Here is a 23,309-nt window from a genome sequence, read left to right on the forward strand (position 1 = left end):
AAAAAATCGTTTATCTTTCCATGTAACGAATGAACGGTGCTTACGAAGTTTATGAAAAAATACACAATAACAATGAAGCATGTAATGAAAGTTTAAGAACAAAACCCGAGACGATTGTCTTACCAGTAATATAGATTGAACGAAATTGGTAATAAGCACTCGTATAACCTCACATCTTCTTATTTCAGCATGTTGTTTCTTCTTGGCTTGGCCCATTTCTCTCATAGCCTGTCTTTTTATTAATACTTTTTTCTTGATCCATTTCCCTTTGTGTTTACCCTTTGCGCTCTCTAAAGCGATTTTTTACATAAAAAACTATAGTATTTTAGTCAGGGAGGAATAAAATTTCGGGTTCAGTCAGTGTTGGATCCCTGTTTAATTAATGGCTTGTAATTTCATTTGTCAACGAATAAGTTGAAAAAATTTATTTCAAATTTCAAATTAATAATGATATTAATTTCATATAATAATAATAATTATTATTATTATTATATCTTTAATTAGGAAGTAAAAATCGACCCAATTTAGACGCCTATAAAATACGATACTACGGGCATGATCTACCATAATTTTAGTCGAAGCAAAAATTCAATTTGAAACGTTAATACTGAAATTGTCGATTTAAAAAGAAAATGAATACAAATTCCGATGCATTGATGATTATACTCGAAGAAATTTCGTAAGAATGTGTTCACGGGATGTCAACCGTTGACACAGAATGCTGCATGAACGAGTCATTCGTTTTCAGGTTTTTCTGTGGTTCTCGATAAATACAAAACAATGAGAGCGTACCTGTGGTATGTTAAACCAATTATACATGCGAGTATCGGAGCACTAACGATCGACGAGAGCATGAGGAATAAAAAAAAGACTGGCAACGTTTTATTGAAACACACCGTTTTTATTTCCATGCCAGACACTCACGCTCGCGCGCTACCTCGAAAAGAATGAAAGGTGTAAAATAAAACATGCAAATCCACCAAACTGTGTTCTCCATTCGCTCTCCCCAATCATTCGATTTCGAGGATGAACTTGGATATTTTCATCAATAAAATAGACCGAATTAATATTTCCGCTTCAGGTACAGAAGCAAGAGATTTTGCTTCAGCAAAAATATCTTTTCCATCGAAATTACTCCAATTGCGAATTCTATTCTTTTATTCCAGAAATTCAATAATTCCACCTAGAATTTTCAGACGCGAATTCGACTATTTCGAAGCGTGCCAAATATACGTGAAACTGTCGATAAGTGGCACGCGAGTCTCACTCATTCCATCTGATTTCCAAATTTACTCTTTTCGAGCTAACGCTCGAGTTCGATGAATCAGAATATTATTGCTCTTCACCTGCTTTCCCGCTTTTTTTATTACTTCACAAAACAATTTTTTCTTCAATTTGTGCTGCCCGAAGTCGCCCGCATAATTTGCACTACCGTCCCAATTTTTTGGAACGATCCGAGTGGATTCTCGAGTTCTATTTTTCAAGCGGATTCTCAACATCCGTTGCAACATGAATTATCGTAAATGCCGAGAGAAAAAATGTTCCGCGAACGTTTTTTCGAAGCAGAGCAAATGTTCGCACGTAACGATTTTATCGGATCGCAAGATCGAGCATTTAGAGAGGTTTTTTCATTTTTTATTTACGCTTGTTCTGGACGGCGACAGTCAAAACATCTCACAAGTCTGATCGAGTTGGCGAATGGAGGAGAGGGGGAGCCAAACGTAAAATAGTAGGACACACTACGTGTCCCCGGAGATAAAAGTGAGGAGGTCTCATGAGCTTTGCTGAGAACGAAAGCGACCGAGCTGTTAGCCCCGAGACGAAAGATTCGAGGGAGTCAACGCAGTGCTTTTTCCCCATATTTTCAGTATTTTTTAACATTCCAATTGGGAGCGACTCGACAGAACGAAGGTTGGGAACTTCGGTCGTATTGTGGGTGATCGTTCAGTGACTTCTTCGGTGTTTTCTGTTCTTAGTTCTTACGACAGAAATAATTGAAACTAAGTCGTACTCGTTAATATAGTTTTGAGCTTGAATAAGCAAAAAAAGGAGAAGTGAGTGTTTCGTCTATTCAACGATAAATCGTCGGAGACTGTCAACATGTCTACCGCCGATTTGCGCTCCGGTAAGTTCGAGCGGATGGCGTTTTTCATTTACCGTTCAAATAAACTCTTCGGGAGCTTCTTCTTGTTCGATCTTTACCAAAAGAGGGCTTTTCTGCTACAAATATTAGCGACGATCCATTTAATTTTGCTGTATCGTCGAATATTATTCGCTTTATCATTTGACGTTATCGAAATGCGCTTAATGGGCGTTTGTATTCAATTAACATTTACGTTGCCGTCTTCAACGGCCGCTTCAACCGGCCGAGCCACGATTGGAATCACAAAGTGAAATTGATCCGGGTCCCCGACCCTCTGAACTGTAATAATTGGCTCTGTAATCGGCTCCAACCGGTTGAATGATTTTCGCCAGGATTATTATCGCCGGTATGTGGATCAACTCTTTTATTTCCTTTTCTTTTTACCTCATCAGAGATATAATTCATCCTGATTTATTTAATCAATAACAGCGTTGAAGTGTTTGCAAGGCGAGCACGCGCGTGCGAGAAGAAATACACGTTTCGCTAAAAAACCGTGACCGCGTTTCTCTAAAGATGTTTTTTCGCTCGTATTGTAAATACTTTGGATCGTGGCGGCCAATAATTTGCCGTTGGACGGCAACAAATGTCGCTTTTTTTCATTTCTTTAGCGCGCATTCCGAAACTGAAATAATGCGCAAGGCGTGTGACGTCTTTAAAATTCTTTGGGCTCGTCATTCTAAAAATTCGTGCGCGATCAACACGGAAAAATGCGACGCTTATTTTTGGGGGGTGCTGCCTACTTGTATAGTTGTCTCAGAGGCGTCGGAACGTTGACAGATTATTCGAGATAATTCAATCAATGCTTCGAAGATATAAGAATGTTGGGAAATACAAAAACACGATCGACGGAAACTGACACTCGATCGAACGATTAAATATAATTTTTCGTTGGCGGATTCATATCATTGATTAAATGTCGCTAAATAGTTTGTTTTCAAAGATAAAAGCGACCACGAGATTTCAGTAGAATCGAAATCACGTTTATAGAATCGCAATGATTTTGGAACGATTTTGTGGAGTTTCGAGGAAAAATACTGCACTGTGAATTCAAGGGGTCTATCTTAATTAGACAGACATGAAAATACTATTTTCGCAAATTTGTTTTGACCCGTATAAATTATAAATATGGATATAAAAAGTGTTAGGCCTAAAAAATATACTCTTGAAACGCACAAAAAAAATTTTTTCACGTTCATTTTACTCAGTTTTCGTACAGAAAAATGGGGGAGAAGACAGGTCCAAAAAAGATGGGCGCTGTTGATAAAATCTCTGGAATGGATGATCAGAGAAAAAAATAAAAATGCTTTGATAAGGATCGGTCGAATAGTTACGGAGATTTTAACAATCAGAGGTCGAAAAACGTAATTTTGAAAAAAACGCGTTTAAACAGAGGCAGGTACGCGGTACCGCAAGCGCGCTCGGACAGTTGAGTAAACGTCGCTCAAAAGTACACTTGGACTGCTCAGATCTTTGTAAAATTGAAGTATGATACTTTTAAATATGCGCATACTTTCGAAAAATGCAATAAAAAAAATCGATTTTTTGAAAATTCTAATAAGAGTAACCCCTTAAGAAAAAAAAAAATTTTATCTCATTTTGATGCTCCAGTGGAAAATGATGGGGCTGAACTGATTAACGAAACGACGCATTTATTGCTATATAAAAGTCAAACGATGCTTTCTCCGAAGCTAAATGAAACGACAGAAAAAGTGTGAGAGGGCAACGGCCATGTGATAAGCGGAATCAAAAAGGATGGAACGAATGGAAGTGTTTGACGAGATTACACAGAGTCCGTCGAGTCTTGTCATCGTGCACTGGCACCAATAAGTTCGATGATTTAACCTTCGCGAGCTTTTATATACGAACGGTCATCGCGACGTCAAAAGGTCGCAGGCTCTCATCGCGATAATTTCCGTTTGATTTTAAAATCTAATTCGATTTCCCAATCCACTTGAACGAGTAGACTTTTTGTTATTTCATTTTCGCAAATCTTTTCGAATGATTTTCGCGCTGTACATTTTTTCTCATTTATCACGACAATGAAGTGGCGACAAGAACAAATGTACTGATGAAATTTATGTCCAGAGCTCCGAACGTTTGAATTAACGAATAAAACGATTCTTCCGCACCGATCCGGGCATTCGATTTTCTCGATAATGAGATTCGAGCATTGAGCTCTCACTTTCCATGCTAAGCAGAAGCTTGTGTAACGCTATTCGCAAGGCCTGACTTTGACCTCCAGTTCTAATTACGTATTCATCATCCTCCTACATCGAAAAGCTTCAACGATCATTTTTCCGATCGTCCGAAAAACTCAGCGTAAAAGCAATTTTCCAACTTCAGCTTTTATCGAAATTCAAATGTCAACTTTTCTTGGTACTCAAAATTGAGGAAAAGTGTGAATTGATTATCATTAAAAAAACTAAAAATATCTTCGAATTGGTTCGCTGCTCACTTTTCGATTGGTTCTTTCGAGAGAACTTGTCAGTTCGCGAGTATCATATTCGAACCGTAATATCGAATCCGTCTCGATTTCCTGATAACCTGTTATGATAATTTGATGATTTCGCGACGGTCTGCGAATACTGTTCCACGTGTAATTGCTGCCCGGCTCGTAAAACATGGATGAAGCCCATTAGCGATTTGCTGGAGTTATGAGATAGCTATTAAGCACCTTCATATGGGATCTCGTATCTGAATATGGTCAAAAACGAAAAATTTCATTTTTTCCCCATCAAAACGAGCGGTAGTAAAGTGGCTCCAAATACAGAGTGATTCGCGAGTCGAATTTTCCGGCTGCTGTTTAAAATTTCAATGCAATAGAAAATTCAGGAATCTTTCTGCGAAGATGGAATGGAATAGAAACTGCAGAAACAGTGCAGTGATTTTGAAGCTGAAGGAAAAATAAAATAACTGAATGACCGAAGTTCAATTGAATCGAAATTTTTCTCGATGCTGGTTATCCAATTGCGAGGCGATTAGGAAATAAGAACGTTTTTTTCTATCTTCGATTAACTCGATTAGCTCCCCCCGAGAGAATTGATAAGAACGAGTCTCCACGATGATACGAAATGAATGGCCGGAAGTAAGCGAGGGAACTCCGAAGGACACGGGAACGTGTATTTCTAACGATCAAGACGTTAGCAGACACTGGTCGTCAGACGCGCGGACGAGACTAGAAATCGGCGACAAGCGGGAAGGTATGATTGGATCATTAGGCAATTTGTTCACCGGTTCGTTCCTTCACAGAGCTTAACTTCATCTTCTGCGTTCCTCTTGCTCTCTAATTGAGAATATTGCACCAACGGACGACGTTGTACCGTTTCCTGGTGTACCGAGTCCGGACGCGTGTTTACATGCCAACACAAACGTCACTTTGTAACACGAGAAGTTGCCTATTCTGATAAACTTAGCTGACTCGGTAGATTAGTCGATTTTATGCAGATTACGAATTGATGAGTCGTCAACGGTACTCTCGGGGGTGGGAAGCTAGAAACTTGAATATGATTGGCGTGTTTAGCGTAGAGCCTCAGTTTCTCGTTGTTAAAATACAAAACTTTTCTCGACTTGATGAAAGTATGAAGGGGTTTATCCTGATTAGAATTGTCAAAAAATCGATTTTTTTTTTACATTTCTCGAAAGTATACATATTTAAAAGTATCGTACTAAAATTTTATAAAGATCCGAGCAGCCTAAGTGTACTTTTGAGCGACGTTTACTCTGCTGTCTGAGCGCGCTTCCGGTACCGCGTACCTGCCTTTGTTTAAACGCGTTTTTCTCAAAATTACGTTTCTCGAGGGCTCGTTGATGAAATCTCCGAAACTATTCGACCGATACCAAAATTTGACGACGTGTTCTTTATGACTATAACTGAAGCGCTTATCATATGTGAATTTTGAAATTTTGAGCGGAACTATTTTGTTTTTTGCAAAAAACGATGAAAAAACGTGCTTTTTCGTAGTTTTTAGAAAAATGGTCGCCATTTTGCCATTTTTGAGAAAATAAAAAATCGTGTGATACGCCCTACAGCCTGTTGAATGTGAAATCATTTTTATTTTTTTTCCAGAAATTTTATCAAGGACGCGCACCCATCTTTTTTTGGACCTGTTTCTCTCTCATTTTTCTGTACGAAAATTGAGTAAAATGAATATAAAAAAAAATTTTTGTTTATTTTAAGAGTGTATTTTTCAGGCCTAACACTTTTTTATATCCTCAGTTGTAATTTATACAGGTCAAAACAAATTCGTGAAAACAGTCTTTATTTTGCCCGTCTAATTAGGCTGACCCCTTAATTTCAGTATTTTTATGATATTTGAGACTATATAAATCTGAAAATAATAAACAAACTGAATGAACCGGTTGTGAGACAAATTGTTGAAATTTCTCGTGTAGAAAACACATGAGAATGTTAAACCGCGTGGTTTTCTCGCTACAATCATTTTGAAAAGTTCAAACTTTCGTCACTACTGAAGAGCTTGGAAGTTATTTTCGAAGATGTGAAATCTTCGATTGCATCTGGACGAAAATACCCGCCAAATTACTGAGATTCCCAAATATATTTTTCAAATTTAGAATCGACTCTGACGATTTTGCAGAGAAAACTACCATAAAAAATGCAGTCGATTACGGATTGTTATTTTATGTGCGTCAATAAGAAAAAAAAAAAAAATTTCTTGGAACGACGACGACAGAATATAAAAGTAGATTTTGTAATATCTCTGCTAAAAATTAGCGTGATATTCTTGCCCGCGAAGATTACTGAGGACAAAGTTTTATTTATCTTGAAACGTGCGAAAATTCTAGAGCAACTTGTGCTATCCGGAGTTTGTTTAGTAAAAGTAAAAAAAAAAAAAAGAAGAAGAAAAGAAATAAACAAGTAAAAAACATAGTAAAAAATAAAAATAAAATAATAAGTAAAAATAATAAAAAAAGATCAAATTTATATTAAATAGATAGTAGAAATTACGTTATTACATACATATACGAAATTACAGGAAAGAAGCCTTAAATGCTTAAACAAAAATCAATACTTGCAGTATTAATTCACACGTGTATGAATATCGCAAACACATTATGTTCTCGTTATCCAGAAAAGAAAAAAAGATTGCAATAAAATCTTCAGAGAAGACGGAATTTCCGAGAAGATTTATCCTCGTTTTTCAATGTGTGTTCGAACACACTCGTATCGAGTTCATCAGTCCCATCAGGATCAATGAATATTTTCATTTTTTCATTTGGTTCATTAAACCATATTTGATTGATTAAACAAAAGTTTCCTCGAAACAATCATTTTTGTGACGTTCTTTATTCACTTACAAAAAACCTTTTTTTTCGGCTGCCATAATTGCGAGCGTTTTGTTTTTCCGAAACGAAAGCATCGAACGGTATTTCAATCTGCCAAGTTTGAATTAGTCTTGCAATAAAGAAAAATTCTCAGAAAATACGTCAAAGAAGAGCCTCCACACGGAATGACGCCGATAGATAAAGTAGTCGCTTGAATCCAGTTTCAATGAGTCAGAAAATAATGGCTGCGAGCGAACCCTTCGAGGGGTCTGCTCGACCCATGGAATGCCAGAAAGTACGAAATTTGTGAACTGGGCTCGAAGGAACAGTATTCGACGAAAAACCCGAAAAAATATAGCAGCAACAATTTTCGTTCTGACACTTGCATGATTCGCAGTTAAGCAATAATCCAACTGGAACACACAGAAAAACAAACTTGAAATAAAGTTCTTTCCAAAAATTGGCTGATGAAAGCGTACAAAAGCTCGCAGTGAATGGCAATAAATTTTACTTGAATAAAAGGAAATTGGTGTTAAGGCTATAAGGTTGCTATTAATTTATCAAGTTTCGAGTTTGAATTTCACATGAGCTTAGCTGAACCCTTAATCGATTTCACATGACTCTGGGCTCTTTGCCTCGGGATCGCTCAATAGTATGAGTCCCCACTGTACATAGCCAAATTCTACACGGTCCTAACTCCGTGAAGCTAAATCCAACATGAACTAAATTCGATAAAACTAAATTCTACATGGCCCTGATTCAACAAGCTTCAATTTTGTATGATCTCAACTATGCGCGGATAAGGTAAACTCTCCTCGGTCCTGAGCAAGGTTAACTTCCACGTGCTCTCAACTTTCTAAAGTTCAATTTTCCAAGGTCCGAACTTCATAACACTGCGCGCGTTTTACGTAAGACTAAGACCAGTTGGAGGTTGATGAGTACAGAATAAAATGAAACAGCGAATACCAATCGTTTCGCGATGAATATTTACAATACTTGCTTTTGCTAAAAATGCTCCAAACATTTTTTTCAGCAATATTGTCAATAAAACATGATGTGGGGATTCATTTTAGGGAGGGAGAAGGTACGAAAACCAAAAAAATAAAAAGTTTGAAAAAATCCGAATGAAATTTCAGTTTCTTCGCTATTGTCGTCAATGAAAAATGGTCCCAACATTTTTGGCAACGTGTAACATTTATAATAAATTATATCACGATTCATTTTAAGAATAGGGAAGGTAAAGAAAACACAATTTTGTTTTCAGCAACGAAATTTAAATTTCTTAGCTACTGTAATCATTCATTAAGTTATTCATTGTTCCAAATCCATAACACCCCTTGTCTTTAACACTTAGAAGTGGTTGGGTACGTCTGGAACATTTTTCGACGTGTGTGCGCAATCGTTGGGTGGGTCCCAAGGAATTTTTACCTCCCCCCCTCCCTAAAATTGATCGCCCTATCATTTCTTTTATGAGCAATAATGCTTAAAAAATAAGCATGCTTTTTAGCAAAAGTAAGTATTGTAAATATTGACCCATTCCAATTTTACATCCCCTGTAATCCAGAAGCCTAAATGATTCGTGCTCCCAACTTTTCATAGCTAATTTCTCAATGGCCCTAGCCAGCCACGATCGAATTTCATTCAGCCAACTTTAAGGTCGTTTAAGCTAAACACGACTAAATTCTCGACGACTCTGGTTCAACGTGGTGTAATTCTACCCCCGATGATTATATGTATACAGTAAAATCTGCATGAGCTCAACACTACGTGACCAAATCTAGTTATCCCGGAGCCCAAAGTAGGTCCAATGTGGGGAGGCATGAAATGAAGCTCTGCAGAATCGAATGGCATGCAACGTCGGAACCTCCAGACTATCGACAAGCGCCACTCCATTTTTTGTTGCCCCTGCGCTCCTATCGTTTCAAGCCTCATTCAAGGACTGGCTTGCTCAGGAATCGATTATGCAAAGCGTTAAATGTACAAACGGCTTCACTCGCTCGATGCTTACGCTATGTTTGTTAAAGTTGCTGCGTGCAATTGTGTGCAATCTCTTGCGTATTATCGATGCGAGAATGACGAGGTGACTGCGATATTTTACACCTCGTGTCGCTCCTCCCCCTCCCTTTTATTGTCTTTACTCTGCAAAGTGCATTGATGGCGATTCCGCTCGCGCAATCGATAGTTAATGTCCACAGAAAGCGCCTCGGCACTCTGTGTTTTATCGTCGAGGCTTCATGGGTGCGCCAGAATACGAGAGTGAAGGGCATCGATATTCCTCCGTAATTGAAAAACGTAATTAACCCTCTCGTCCCTCTCGATTCATGGATTCGGACCGTTGCTCATTTCCCATTCCCTTCGGTGGGTTATTCATTCGTTTGAATAATGTGAAACTATATACGAAATCCGTGAATCATGCCGTAAGCATTCGGACAAAAATCTTGTTAATGAATTATTTAAAAGCTCGAATGAATTAACAATTGGAAAATTCAGCTCTTTAAGGTATTCCTTTCGCATGAACGTACTTTTTAGTGGCGCAAATTTGGGCACTCGAAATTTGCACAGATTCTTAACCTGTGAGAAGTCGCTGTTATATAGGAAAAGCTTCTGCTTTTCTCATTTTTACAACTTCCGTCGTTAACCCTCTCAGACCGAGACCTATTTCGCGTTGACGGAAAATGATTCCCTTAATTATTTTATCTCAAAATACTTTCTAGTTTCCGAATCCATTGTGACATTTCAGTTTGTTTTTGTTGGGAAATATGAATTTTTGAATGTTCGCTGCGCGCAGCACCAGGTCCTTGGGGAGCAAAATCAAGAAAATTTACGAATGAATCTAGCACCGAATACCTTAAATACATCATATTAGCTTCCCTTTGAAAGGAAATAGCGTTCGGAGCACGAAAAAAAATGTGTACTCACTTTTCTTTTGTGATAACTAAAACACCTTTTCACACAACGCCAACTCAACATGAAACGCCGACTTCATATTTAAGGATTCGGTAACCCTTTATTTTTATCGTCGCCATGGATCCCTTAAATTTTTTTCCATCTGTGAGACGCTTGTATCAGGAATTTAGAATTAGTATATGAATTATTGAATAGAAATGTGGCGATGATGGAATCTCCGTAAGCTTCCGTATAAATTTTACGACTTTTCAAGTTTTAATTCTTTATTGAATGTTCGACAACCTGACTTGAAATTTCGCCAATCTATTAGCATGCACTTTTACTTTGCAGTAATTTAAAATCAGTTATTTGTAGAATATTCGGGTTCGTGAAAGGAATACCTTAATTCCCTTTCTTAATCTCAAAGCTCTCAATGATCGAAAGCCACTTTTTATGAGATTCTGGAGTCGTTTTCTGGTTTTGATACGAAGAATCTGTTGAACTGACGATCCTCGCATGAATCGGCACAAAAAGTATGAAGTAGCCTCACTTCATCCAACATTTCAAGATATTTTTTCTTTCGTTCGTTCCTGAAGATTTTTTCTCTTTCGTTGATTCCGAATGAAAATTAAACTTGTAGCAAAGCCAGTAATTCTACTCTTCCAAAACATCAATCTCGTGAATTTGTTTTTCAGTGAAAATGTACATTTGATACGATTGTAAATAAAGAAAGAATCCCAAATAGCGGAGAGATAGCAACACGAAATGCACTCGGAGAAATTGTGTTTGTCTTGAAGATAAAAAAGGGAGGACTGCGCGGATGCAAAATATATGTACGACGTACAGAGAGCACTATCGCCTTGCCTCGTTTCCCTTCTACTATCTTCACCTCTTGCACTTATTATTCTTCCAAGATTTACGAAAATTTATGATCACGGGACATCCAGTACTTCTTCTAACCATAAATCACTCTCAAATCTCTCGTGTGATTTACGAACATATCCTCAATCGGGTAAAAATATTCGAGAGACTTTTCGATCGACTAGGATGATAAGTTATTGATAAATGATGTTGGAGACAAGCCTTTACAATGTTGAGTCAAATAAAAATTGCGTTTGCAGTTTTCTAGTTAAAAATATTATCAAAAAATTACTGAAATACAAAATAAGAAGTTATGAAACATTGTTTTAGGGTAGATCAAGCTCGAAGGATCGTATTTTTTTATAGGCGTCTAAATTGGGTCGATTTTTACTTCCTAATTCAAGATATAATCACTTTAAATTAATGTCAGAGTTATTAATTAGAAATTGCAATTACATTTTTTCAACTTATCTTTTTGTGAATGAAATTAAAAGTCATTAATTAATCGGGGATCCATCACTGACTGAACCCGAAATTTCATACGTCTCTGGCTAAAATACTAGAGTTTTTTATATTAAAAATCGCATTAGGGAGCACAAAGAATAAACACAAAAAGAAATGGATCGAGAAAGAAACACAAAGAGAAATGGATCAATTAATAAAAAGACTGTGAGAAGAATGGCTCAAGTCAAGAAGAAACAAAATGCCGAAATAAGCAAATGTGAGGTTACGATTGCTCATTTTATCAATTTCGTTCGGTCTTTAACGTAATACGTCTTTATTACTAGTAAGACAATCGTCTCTAATTTTTTTCCAGACCTTCGTTATGTACTTCATTGTTATTGTGTACTTTTTCATAAACTTCATAAGAAGCGTTCATTCGTTATATGGAAAGATGAACGATTTTTTACACATAGTCCCTGTGTATTATTTTCATATTTACGTTTATGTAAATAACCAATGAGACAAACCCCTTAAAATTTGATATGCGTGTTAGTCGACTACCCATTTAAACTTTGCGTAAATTTGAAGCCTTTCTTAAGAAAATCGTTTCGTGCATGAACTACCATAAGTTGTAAATTAAATTATGAAGTTCGATCAATGAATTGTTGGAAAATGATTTTCAAAAGTGATCGAGAGACGCTCCGTTGTTTTCGCCTTCCAAAAAAAATCGTTATTTCTGAAAGAATGTCATAAAAACGATGGGCGAGTCGAAGATTCCCGTTCGAATTAAAATCACTCATTTGCTTTGGAGCTTCAACGTTCGAGTTTGTCTGTTCGATATTTGAATAAATGAAACGACGATTGCTCGTAATCGTCTCAACGTCAGGGCTCTTTTCCCGCTCGGTGTCTCCAAACGAAAATACGTTTATCGAATATTTTATTCCACGAGAACGCACACGGGTGCACGGTCTAGCGAACATTAAAGTGTGCAACTAGTCGGAACAGAATTTTTTATTTTTTGACATCGAGAAAGAACATGCCGGCTCATTGCTTGTTTTTCGCTCGTTTAACTTTTTCGAGGGCTCTTTTGCGCTAGCAATTTTGCAGAGAGGGCTTCAAGTTTTCTCGCTGATGCAATTATTATGTTTGCTTCTCAACATTTGAGTTCTTTTCTCACTTGAAATGCGAAGAAAAAAGCACTAAATGTTTCCTCTTCACGAGATCACTCGCTCTCACTCCCGCGGCTTCGCACTCGTGTGCTTCAGTGTTTTCTGACAAACTAAATGTAATTAACCTGTCACATTATTATTACTATTTTATTTTTATTCTTCACTTCCTCGTTTACACACCCGCGCTGCTTTTATGACCTCATCCCGTCACTCCAACTCCGCCTTTTTTACCGGACTACTGACTTTCATGTTTCTGTCAGACTCCCCAAGGGTACTGCTCTCATAGCTGCTTTATTCTGATCCAAAACTCTATCGAATTCGAACGAGGGCCCAGGGCAACTAGGGAAAACCTTTGCCCACACAATTGGCTGCATTTTTACCCAGTTTTCGGATGGTAAAGATCATAAGAACTTTTTTAAAAATTACTTTCTGTTCAACGATCGATGCAGGAGCCGATGTTATGGCTGAGCGGTCGCTCTTACAAGTGCCGGGCACATCCCGAGCTGCTTAACTTGGCCATGTGCCAAAACCACATGCCAACCACACACTTATCGCTGGCGGCGTAATAATGTCATTAATAACATGGAAAAATCCAATAGTTTGTCGCACACCTGTCAACCAGTCGTGAAAGCATTTTTTAAATGAAAATTCATTTTTAATGTTGACGGGATTCCTGTTTTTGGGAGGATTTTTCGGATAGAATGTTCCCGAAAACATCTGAGGATATTTTTCTCAGGAAATGTCGACTGAGTTCCGGCAATTTTGAGGAGAATTTCCAAGCTTCTTTTCACCGTGGAACCCTCCGGATTTTTCGCTCAATTTTTCCTCGCGCCATTTTTATTCATTTCCCTGAAAATACGTTCAAGCTCTTGAGACAGTATTGAAAAAAATTTGTATTTATAGCTTCGAGCTCCATGTATTGGCGCTCCAAGCAATTGTACCAGAATCAGATAAAAATCCGTTTTTCTTTCAGCGACGACGTGACGAGCTTTGATTATCGATTTTTTCTGTGTCCCTTTCTCCAGTGGACTTGGAGAAAAAAAGCAGGAATTATGACGCAATTCCCCGGTAGCATCGGCTGAAACGTTCAAAGATTTATAACAGATTCAAACTCGCTCGGTTTACTGGCTACGTTGGGGTCCGTTAAAAAAAGCCTCTTCGGAGTACTTGATAAAAAAAGCTTAATCTCGAGTAGATTTGGAAAATTTTTTTTCAAAGCTCAGGATAAAAATTTTGAGAAAAAAAATGAAAAAAGCCACTATGAAGCGGAGCATCATTCCTGAGCTCGTTCCAAATGCTAAAAATTCTGTGTTTCGATGTTCCAGGATTCAAAAAAATGATGTACGGCGAGGGTGCAATGTGGGACACGTTTTTGAAGGGAGTTGCAGAGCTCGTGGGAACGTCGATCCTCGTTTTTCTCGGGTGCATGGGATGCGTTGGCAGTCTCGGTGTGTCGCCTCCCCACGTTCAAATAACGCTGACATTTGGTCTGGCTGTAATGATAGTGATACAGGTCAGTGAATTATCGAAATGCGTTTGATATTTCATAATGGAATACGATAGCCCGAAATAATTATCTGTGTACACGCATGAATAATTCCCTGATTATTTCTAGTATCGTGAAAAATTGCTCATGTAGCCATGAGCGTGAACATTACGAACAAAACAGTGAAAAAATTGCTGAAGAAATGGAGCTCGGTCGACAAGACTTCAAATGCAGCGTTGCACGGTTAATGTCGCGCGAAATTCTGGCAAATCGTTAAATCTCAATGCGTTAAATTCATCACCGTATCAAATCAGTTTTGTTGGATCAACAATATTCATTTTTTTGCCATTATCCAGTAATCCAATAAAAATTTTGTTGCAACAACAAATTTTCAGCAGCTGCAATTGCATGAGCGTAACTCTTGGAATTTTTCTTAATATTTTACTGTACAAATAAATGGACTTGTCGAGATGCTACTGATGAGCAAAACGGGAGTGCCAAAATGGTCGTTTGAGATCGATTAGACTCACTATGGATATTGAATCACGATAGGAATTGTGTAATCGCCAACATTTTAATTAAGGAGTTTCGGTACAAAAGTCAAAATATTAAGAAATTGATCAAATTTGGTGATAATGTTTTTCAACATCAAGTGCGAAAACACAAATTTTTTCCAAATTTTCTTCTACTTAGTTATCGAGTAATTACGCATTAAAGCAGATTTCTCATGCCCGGAATGTATACCTATATATATGGAAACGCTATGCTTATACACGTAAACTTTAGTGATCAATTACTCGATAACTGTGTAGAAGAAAAATCTTAAAAAATTTGTATTGTCAAAGTTGGCACTAAAGAATACGTTCACCAAATTTTATAAAATTCCAAACTTTTTGAAATTTTTTATGTTTTTAGCATGGTTTAGCATGGCAACATTGTATCGCCTGTACCGAAACTCCTTAAATAATCAAAAAATTCAAGATTAGGAAGAACAATGAAAATACACGAATTTCTTTTTATCGTAAAACGGTTTTCTGACACTAGGATTTTGCAGCTTTTAAGCTCTTCACTTTTCCTTGACGAATGACGTAAGAACTCCTTTTGCATGAATAAAGTTCACAAACAACCTTCACTTTGTAACAATAGCTGCATTTTCTGGGCACATACTGGTTTTTTTTTTTTTATCGTTGCCTCATTCTGCTCACATCTGTAATAAATCGTTGAAAATCCTGAAGCCTTATCTGATGAGCACAATTTTATGTCGGTAATTACATTGCAGTCTCGAGTTGCAATGGGAAATCATTCAAATTGAGCTGATTTGTATCGTGATAGTGAGTCGGACATCGTTGGATGAAAGATTCTTGCAGAATTTTATGGAAAATTTATAAAATTTTGTGAAAAATAAAAATGCTGAGTAACGTTTCCTTTAAATACATTAATTTGATGTGATTGGCGAATAAAGACTTGCTCGATCATGCCAGTAGCCATTCTCTGATAATTTTATTAAGCGCACAATAAAATGTGCTGCGCAGCAATATCCTTTCGAATCGCGAATCGAGATACAGCAGCGTCTCGACACAACTCGATATTTCTAGCATATTTGATCGAGATACGTCGAGACTTAATATTGGTTGTAGAGCACAAACAATCGTCGGAATATGTGATAAAAATGGAATACCTCGGAAACGTAATATTTACCTTCAAACATGAATTTCAAAACCTCGATCGATCATGGGATTCGATTCAATCGAGACAAACATCGATTGATTTATCAATCGGTTCGTAGATCGTTGCTCAATATACAAGCTCATGTGTACGTACACTGTCGGCCAAAAGTATGAAAGAACGTCGTAAGTATAGATATTTGAATTTTGTGATCGTGGTTTTGAAAGAGACACGTTCACCTTCAATTTGGACTTTTAAAAAATATTTTTATGATTCATCTCGATGTACTGAACAGTTTTCCGCTTTTTTTTAGCTGTTTAAGGAAGTTGAGGCATTAAAATGAAAATGATGTCACCGCTTTTAAACCGATTGCATCTTATAAAGTGAAGTGTAAAAAAAAATCAGTTAAATTCTCAGACAGTTTAGGAGCGTCGTTGCTGAGAAAAATCAATAACAATTTGGGCCAAATAACATGTAATCTTATGGAAGTCAAGACATATTCAGTGATATCTCCGTTAAAAATGATGCTAAAAATATGAAATTTTTCGGGCAACATGAGCAAGGCTTGCTGAATAATGTCAATTTTTTTTCAGATTTATTAGGAGATTTGCTGAGATTATATTAATAATAATCTGTTTCCCGTGCAGTTTTTTGAGGCTAGGATCGTCACTGTTCGTGTTTTCGACTGAGCTTTCACCAGTTTTTCGTCTTTTTTTCCCCAACTTTTCTTTAAAGTGTATGCAACATTGCCAAACTGTAAACTGGCCTAACTTTTGAAAGGTACAGGTCATCACTTTTGGGTAAAAAAAATGACTGTACAGCCTCAACTTCCTTAAAGTGGGCGTACCACTCGAAACAATTTTTTTTTTCATCGTTGCTTTTTTACAGAAAAACTTAAAACTGAGAAGACAAGCTCCAATTTCTACGTTTACGGAGAATTCTCTAGACGATTATCAACTTTAATGTTTATCCCCCTCTTCAAATCTCGATGAAATTTTTCTATTCAATCTTCCAAAAAAAAAAATCGGAAAAAACTTTAAAGTCATTAATTTTCGAGTGATGCTAACGATTGATATTTCAATACTTTCCATGTCCGTTTCAACAATTCCTTAGCATGTTATCATTGAGTGTAGGCACAAAACCACCGTGGGAACAGAAACTTTCAACAAAATTAACGATTTTTTCAGTGCATCGGCCATATCAGTCACGCCCACGTGAATCCTGCCATCACCGTGGGTGCTGTGGTACTCGGAAAGAAATCTGCAGCTGAGGGAACTATTTACATCGCGTCACAGCTGATCGGCGGTGTTCTTGGTTACGGTCTCTTGAAGGTTTGTCCAGCACTTTCTTCGAACGATCGCTCCAATCATTTTTTTTTCTTCATTTATTAAACTATAATCTGTCATTTAATTATAAAAACAATATGTGGAAACGGAACATGGAAGAGAAGACGTATTTGGAATGCGATACGTTCACATTGTAAAAAGCAATGATAAAAATAACAACTCTCTTAAAAATCATTGAAAGTGAAGAAAAAGAATATATCAAGAGAAGTGACAGTTTTGTTCGTGAACCTCGAAGAACGTAATTCGTTTGAAATTTAATTTGAAAATGAAGAATTTCCAATTTTTTATATCCGATCCTATACAATAAATAGTTTTGAGGACAGCAAACATAACAGAACAAATGCCACGTAGATACACTCAGTCTCTTTGTGTGTAATTTTTTGTCTTCTTGCGATTGATCGTTCGTCGAGACGGGTGGTTGTCCTTCAAAATCCACTGATTTGGGTGGTCGTCTCATTTCGTACATTGTGCGTAGTTTTTGTTGCAACCGTTTTTTGCTTTTCAATATAATAACGCGAATGTCGCTTTTCGTACAGGCACGGCGACAAAAATACCGAGGTCATGAAATATTATGCAGAAAAGTTATTATGTTTGTCGGTTCGTATCAAAATAGGGGGAGATATCTCACGAGGATTACGAAATTTCGCGAAGATGCTTCATTCGTGAAGCTCACGAAGTTTTATCGCTGTCGTTTTTTCATTCGTTTTGGTTCAGCGTCTCATTAAGTCTTGTATTTTTTGTATATACTGGAACGAGCCAGAACTTGATTTCTCGAGCTATATTTCATACGCGCAAACGATTGCACACGTTTTATCGACAATTTTATTCATTCTCAATCCATCCACATTTTTGTGTCTGCATTACTGTCTTGTAATGTGTTATTTCAAAACTGCACAAACTCCATTGAGAATTGTGACAGAACAAAGATTTATTTTTTGGGCTTGCATTGAGCAATCGACTGATAACTGCTTTTATAGAGATCGACGATATCTTTAGCACTGCTACCCGTCACTTATGACGATCAATGGAAATTTCTCAATTTATTGACATCTGCGCAGTAAAGACGACTAATGTATCAATTCAACGAATAAATCTCAATAATTCGTTTTAGATTCGATACCAAATGGTGCGAGTTTTTTCGAAATCGGTGAACAAGCCTTTCACTTTGACTGCTTTGGACGACTTTCACAGTTTTTCGATATCAGTCGATTGCCAATGAATTTTGTGTTTCTACTTTTTTCCATCTTATCTGATCCCAAAGTTTTTCAGGTTTACGAATCTCGCCAAAAAAAAGAATGAAATTTCATCCTCAAATCACTTCAGTCCACTTGCACTCATTCGGTGTTTTTTCGTGTTTGCTTTCCCGAGCGTAAATTTTTCATGTGTTCGACAATCGGTTATAATTAGTAATAAAATCAATTGATTTTGTTTCGATGCACTTTATGAGAAACGAAAAAGAAAAAAATTAAAATTCGTAATTTTTTTTCCATTTCAGCTCGTAACGCCAACGGGTTTCCTGACCCAGTCAAGCCCTGAGGATTCTCAATTATTTTGCATAACGAATATACATCCGAGCGTAAGTTGTATTCAGGGTCTGATAGTGGAGGCAATGGCAACGGGAATACTGATGTTGATAGCGTGTGCGTTATGGGATGAGCGTAATGCAAGTAACACGGATTCGACGGCCATTAAATTCGGGCTGGCTGTGACCGGTTTGGCAACGGTAGCGGGTCCTTACACCGGATGCAGTATGAATCCGGCGAGATCGTTCGCCCCTGCAATTTGGAACAATCAGTGGACGAATCATTGGATTTATTGGTTGGGTCCAGCGGGCGGCGCCTTTCTAGCGGCGCTGTCGTATCGCATGATTTTTGGATTGAAGGAGGAAGAGGACGAGGAAACGATACCGGAGACGGTTGCGCTTAATTGCGTCGAAGCGGAAAAACCTGAGGTAATGCACCGAGATACACGTTAATCTCGGTTTTCTTTATTTTTAAGGGGTCTATCCTGACTAGCCGGGCAAAAAAAGACTATTTTCCGATTTGTTTTTGACGGGTATAAATTATAAATGTGGATAAAAAAGTGTTGGGCCTAAAAATACACTCCTAAAATACACAATTTTTTTTTTTATTTATTTTACCGAGTTTTCGTATAGAAAAATGGGGGAGAAAACAGGTCCAAAAAAAGATGGGTGTGCGCAGTTGATGAAATCTCTGGGTGATCGGTGAACAAAAATAAAAAATGGTTTTAAATTCGATAGGTAAATGGCTGTAGCGCGTATCACACGATTTTTGATTCTCTCAAAAATGACAAAATGACGACCATTTTTTTTACAGCTATAGTCATAAAGAACACGTGGTCAAATTTTGGTAAGGATCGGTTTAATTGTTTCGGAGATTTTATCAACGAGCCGTCGAAAAACGTAATTTTAAGAAAAACGCGTTTAAACAGAGGCAGGTACGCGGTACCGGAAGCGCGCTCAGACAGCAGAGTAAACGTCGCTCAAAAGTACACTTAGGCTGCTCAGATTTTTATAAAATTTAAGTATGATACTTTTAAATATGTATACTTTGGAAAACGGCAATAAAAAAAATCGATTTTTTGAAAATTAGACCCCTTAATCGCGAGGAAACTCCTCTCGTGTAATTATTCTTCCGGCAGACAGATACAAGGGAAAAACAGGTTGAACAACATCCTCGAGAGTTTTAAAGCTTCTTCGAAGATTCTCTTGGTAGTTTAATGAAGGAAATTAAGAAAAAGAAGAGGCAAGAGGCCAGACTGAAAATGTCTTCTCGTGTTATCCATAAATTATTGTTGAAGTAAGTACGAGGCTTACGGGCGATTTACCAACGAATACGTTTCATCCCGCGTACATTAGAAACAGTGTCACAGGAAAAGGTAATTTCGAGCGAGGAGAGTGTGAAAAAGGGGAGTGTGAAATCCATAAGCGTACCGGACACTGGAAAATCTCTTGATAAATCCGCAAGTTTGCCTTTCTCTCGTTCGGGCTTATGATGGACCGAGAGAAAATTTCGGGTAACTGAATTCAACCGGATGTTTGTCTAGCCCATGTACGATTAAATGAGTCACATAGAAAAATACACGAATATCCGTGCTGCACGGACGTATATACAACTGGCAATCGTCAGGGCGTAAAACGCCTCATCTTTTACTCTAAATTCCATCGGCTGAGTCTTTTTGATACATCGGAGTCGACGGGGCTGTACCAGACCGACGGTTTTCAAGCTTTAAACGTCTCGGCTTAGCTGCGCTGACATAAATCTGTGAAGGTAGAGCGTGTGTGGATATCTGAGAATAGAAAGTCAGAATATTATTTACGGATCACCAACACCAATGAGGCACTACAAATAACTGATTTTAAATAACAGTAAAGTAAAAGTGCACGCGAATAGATTGGCGAAATTTCAAGTCAGGTTATCGAACATTCAATAAAGAATTAAAACTTGAAAAATCGTATAATTTATACGGGGGAGCTTACGGAGATTCCATCATCACCACATTTCTATTAAATAATTCATATACTAATTCTAAATTCCTGATACAAACTGTCTCGCAGATGGGAAAAAATGTAAGGGATCCACAGAGACGACAAAAATAAACGAAAGGAATACCTTAATATTTAAGAAATACTGGGAGAGAAACGAAAAACGAACGAAACTTTAAGATAAAAAGAAAAAAGGCAGTGAGGACGAAAGAGAGAAAGGTAGGGAGGAAAAACAACGATGGAGACGTAGAATTACATGGGAAAGAAGCGAGGGACAGCGGAAGATGAAATAAAGTAGAACCAGAAAGAGATCTGGGCTAAAAAGGTTGCAGAAAAACTGGTAAAAGTGGCTAAACGTAGAGGAAAAGTTAACGGGGGAGGGAAAGTGGAGAAAAAGACAGGAGTAGTGGAACAGCGAATGAAAACTAAAGAGCGAGAGAAAAGGATCGAGGGGTGAACGCGAAAGATACTCGTACGAGTCTCACATGAAACGTTCGTAATGATTGCACGGTTGAATAAGCGTGGCAGCTAAAGGAGAAGCGAGAGACGAACAAATTTGAACGGGATTAACCGGTAAACCATGTCGAAGCGGTAAGAGACGATAGTCTTGTTTGCCACAAGATTAGTACGTTTGGTACAAATAACTTTCACGATTCCCAGGCATAACGACGAGTATACCAAGGAAATAAGAGCACTAGAAAAGTTTTTTGAAGTGAGTGTTCAAGAGTGAGAGGAAATCACCAAAGTTTCGATATTTCAAGTCCGGAAGTCGAAATCTGATTTAAAAAAACCAAAATATCGAAAACGTATTCGACCTCGTATGAATGGAAAAATTATATCGCATTTAAAATACAGAAAAGAAATTCTTTTTCTTAATCAAAAAAATGATCCAATTAATGATTTTCTCTTAATGGCTTATAAACATTCCCCGAGGACCATAATAATAAAGTTGGAAGCCGAGGAAATATTTTCTGCATTTTCAATGTAAAAATCTTCACAGGGTTTTTCTTTTGTTTTGCAGCACATTTGATTAATCTTGGGATTGACTAAAAAATGAGCGACGAGAGCAGAAATGGAGGGTCCCTGGATTAGAGGATCGAGGCAGCGCACTGCACGAAGACGACACGAGTCAACGAACTGGAAACTCAACTCGAGAGCTAGTACCAACACAAAAGATTGTGATTGGCTCGCATCACGGGGAGCAAACAGCCAACAAATCTTTGGCTAATTGGTAGATTCCCTGGCTTGGAATATTATTGGATAAGGGAGTCGAGTTTCAACACGCGTCGAACGTCAACCAAGTGTCCTTAAAGTTCTCATTTCACGATTATGAGAATTACAAGAAAATTTACAAGTTCAGTCAAATCACACAGTCGACCTATCAAATCCTTCAAGGAGATACAATTTCATATTTTTTATATCACTTTTTAATAACCGATTTCTCGAATATTCATACCAAAGTGTTCTGAAATAACGCAATAATGAGAATATATTTTTGCTAAATAATACTTTATGTGCGTACGTAAGCATGTGTGTGTGTGTGTGTGTTTATATGACAGCCAAATTCATTTAATCCAGAGAGAATCTGCTAATCTGAGAAATTTTTGAACAAACTATTGCTAAAATTTCAAACAAGTAGTATTTGGATCCAATTCAAATTGGTACCATCCGTCACGAGGATCAGTGAACATTGTTTCATTCAATCAGAATGTAATTAAATATTCGCTTAAAAATAGATTGTGCAATGTGGGAATGCATGTGCAGGGAAAAGCTTGTTGCGATTATCATTAATTTATTTGGCAAGGGATCGTCGCGAAAAACAAATCGCCTTAAAAGACGATGTTTCAACGCCAACTGTTACTATATATATAGATATAAATATTTATAAGAGGAACTTTGAAGTTTGAAATGATCGTTGAAACTCTCTCGCAGCCTCAATAAATCAATAGATTTCAATCAGTTTTAATTAAAGTGTAAACATCTCGTGCGGATTATCGATTTTCAGTCAATGCGCATACAAATCGACGTCTCACGATTGGTATATTAATTAAGCGTCGATAGACGAATAAAATTACGAAATGAAATTCACTTAAGGGATTCCTTTCGCATGAGTGTATTTTTTGGTGGGCCAAATTGGAGCACTCGAAATTTGGACTGATTCCTAACCTCAGAGAAGTCGTGGTTATATACGAAAAGCTTCTGCTTCTGCCATTTTTTCAACTTCTATCGTTAGTATCTCTTTTGAGCATTCGGTATACATTTTTATCGTCGCTATGAATTCCTTACATTTTTTTTCTATCTGCGAGGCAGTTTGTGTGAGGAATTTAGAATTATTCAGTATATGAATTATTAAATATAAATGTGGTTTATAAATTTTATGATTTTTGAAGTTTCAATTCTTTATTAAATGTTCGATAACTTGACCTGAAATTTCGCCAATTTATTCCCGTGCACTTTTACTTTACTGTCATTTAAAATCACTTGTTTGTAGAATATTCGGGTTCGTGAAAGGGATACCTTA

At 37.3% G+C, this 23,309-nt stretch overlaps 1 protein-coding gene across 3 annotated transcripts; it reads left to right on the forward strand.

Moving 5' to 3' along the window:
* The first annotated feature begins 1,761 nt into the window (after positions 1–1,761).
* Positions 1,762–22,876, forward strand: LOC122418948 (aquaporin AQPcic-like). 3 transcript variants are annotated; one of them, XM_043433126.1, is made up of 6 exons: positions 1,762–2,125; positions 14,112–14,299; positions 17,125–17,268; positions 18,779–19,234; positions 19,620–19,652; positions 19,735–19,886. In XM_043433126.1, the coding sequence occupies exons 1-5, from the start codon at positions 2,101–2,103 to the stop codon at positions 19,623–19,625; spliced, it is 819 nt and encodes a 272-aa protein (XP_043289061.1). In that variant the 5' UTR covers positions 1,762–2,100; the 3' UTR covers positions 19,626–19,652; positions 19,735–19,886. The 3 variants fall into 3 exon arrangements, with proteins under 3 accessions (XP_043289061.1, XP_043289060.1, XP_043289059.1); XM_043433125.1 differs by having other exon boundaries at positions 19,620–19,886; XM_043433124.1 differs by lacking the exons at positions 19,620–19,652; positions 19,735–19,886 and adding an exon at positions 21,810–22,876 and having other exon boundaries at positions 1,765–2,125.
* The last annotated feature ends 433 nt before the right edge of the window (positions 22,877–23,309 follow it).

The sequence above is a fragment of the Venturia canescens genome, chromosome 1 (genome assembly GCF_019457755.1).
Source record: "Venturia canescens isolate UGA chromosome 1, ASM1945775v1, whole genome shotgun sequence".
NCBI lineage: Eukaryota > Metazoa > Arthropoda > Insecta > Hymenoptera > Ichneumonidae > Venturia > Venturia canescens.

Excerpts from the sequence above, each read along its gene's own strand:
- LOC122418948 (XM_043433124.1), top strand. The coding sequence starts at position 2,101 with ATGTCTACCGCCGATTTGCGCTCCG. Across the intron at positions 14,300-17,124 it reads CTGTAATGATAGTGATACAG|TGCATCGGCCATATCAGTCA; the intron begins GTCAGTGAATTA and ends CGATTTTTTCAG. Across the intron at positions 17,269-18,778 it reads TTGGTTACGGTCTCTTGAAG|CTCGTAACGCCAACGGGTTT; the intron begins GTTTGTCCAGCA and ends TTTCCATTTCAG.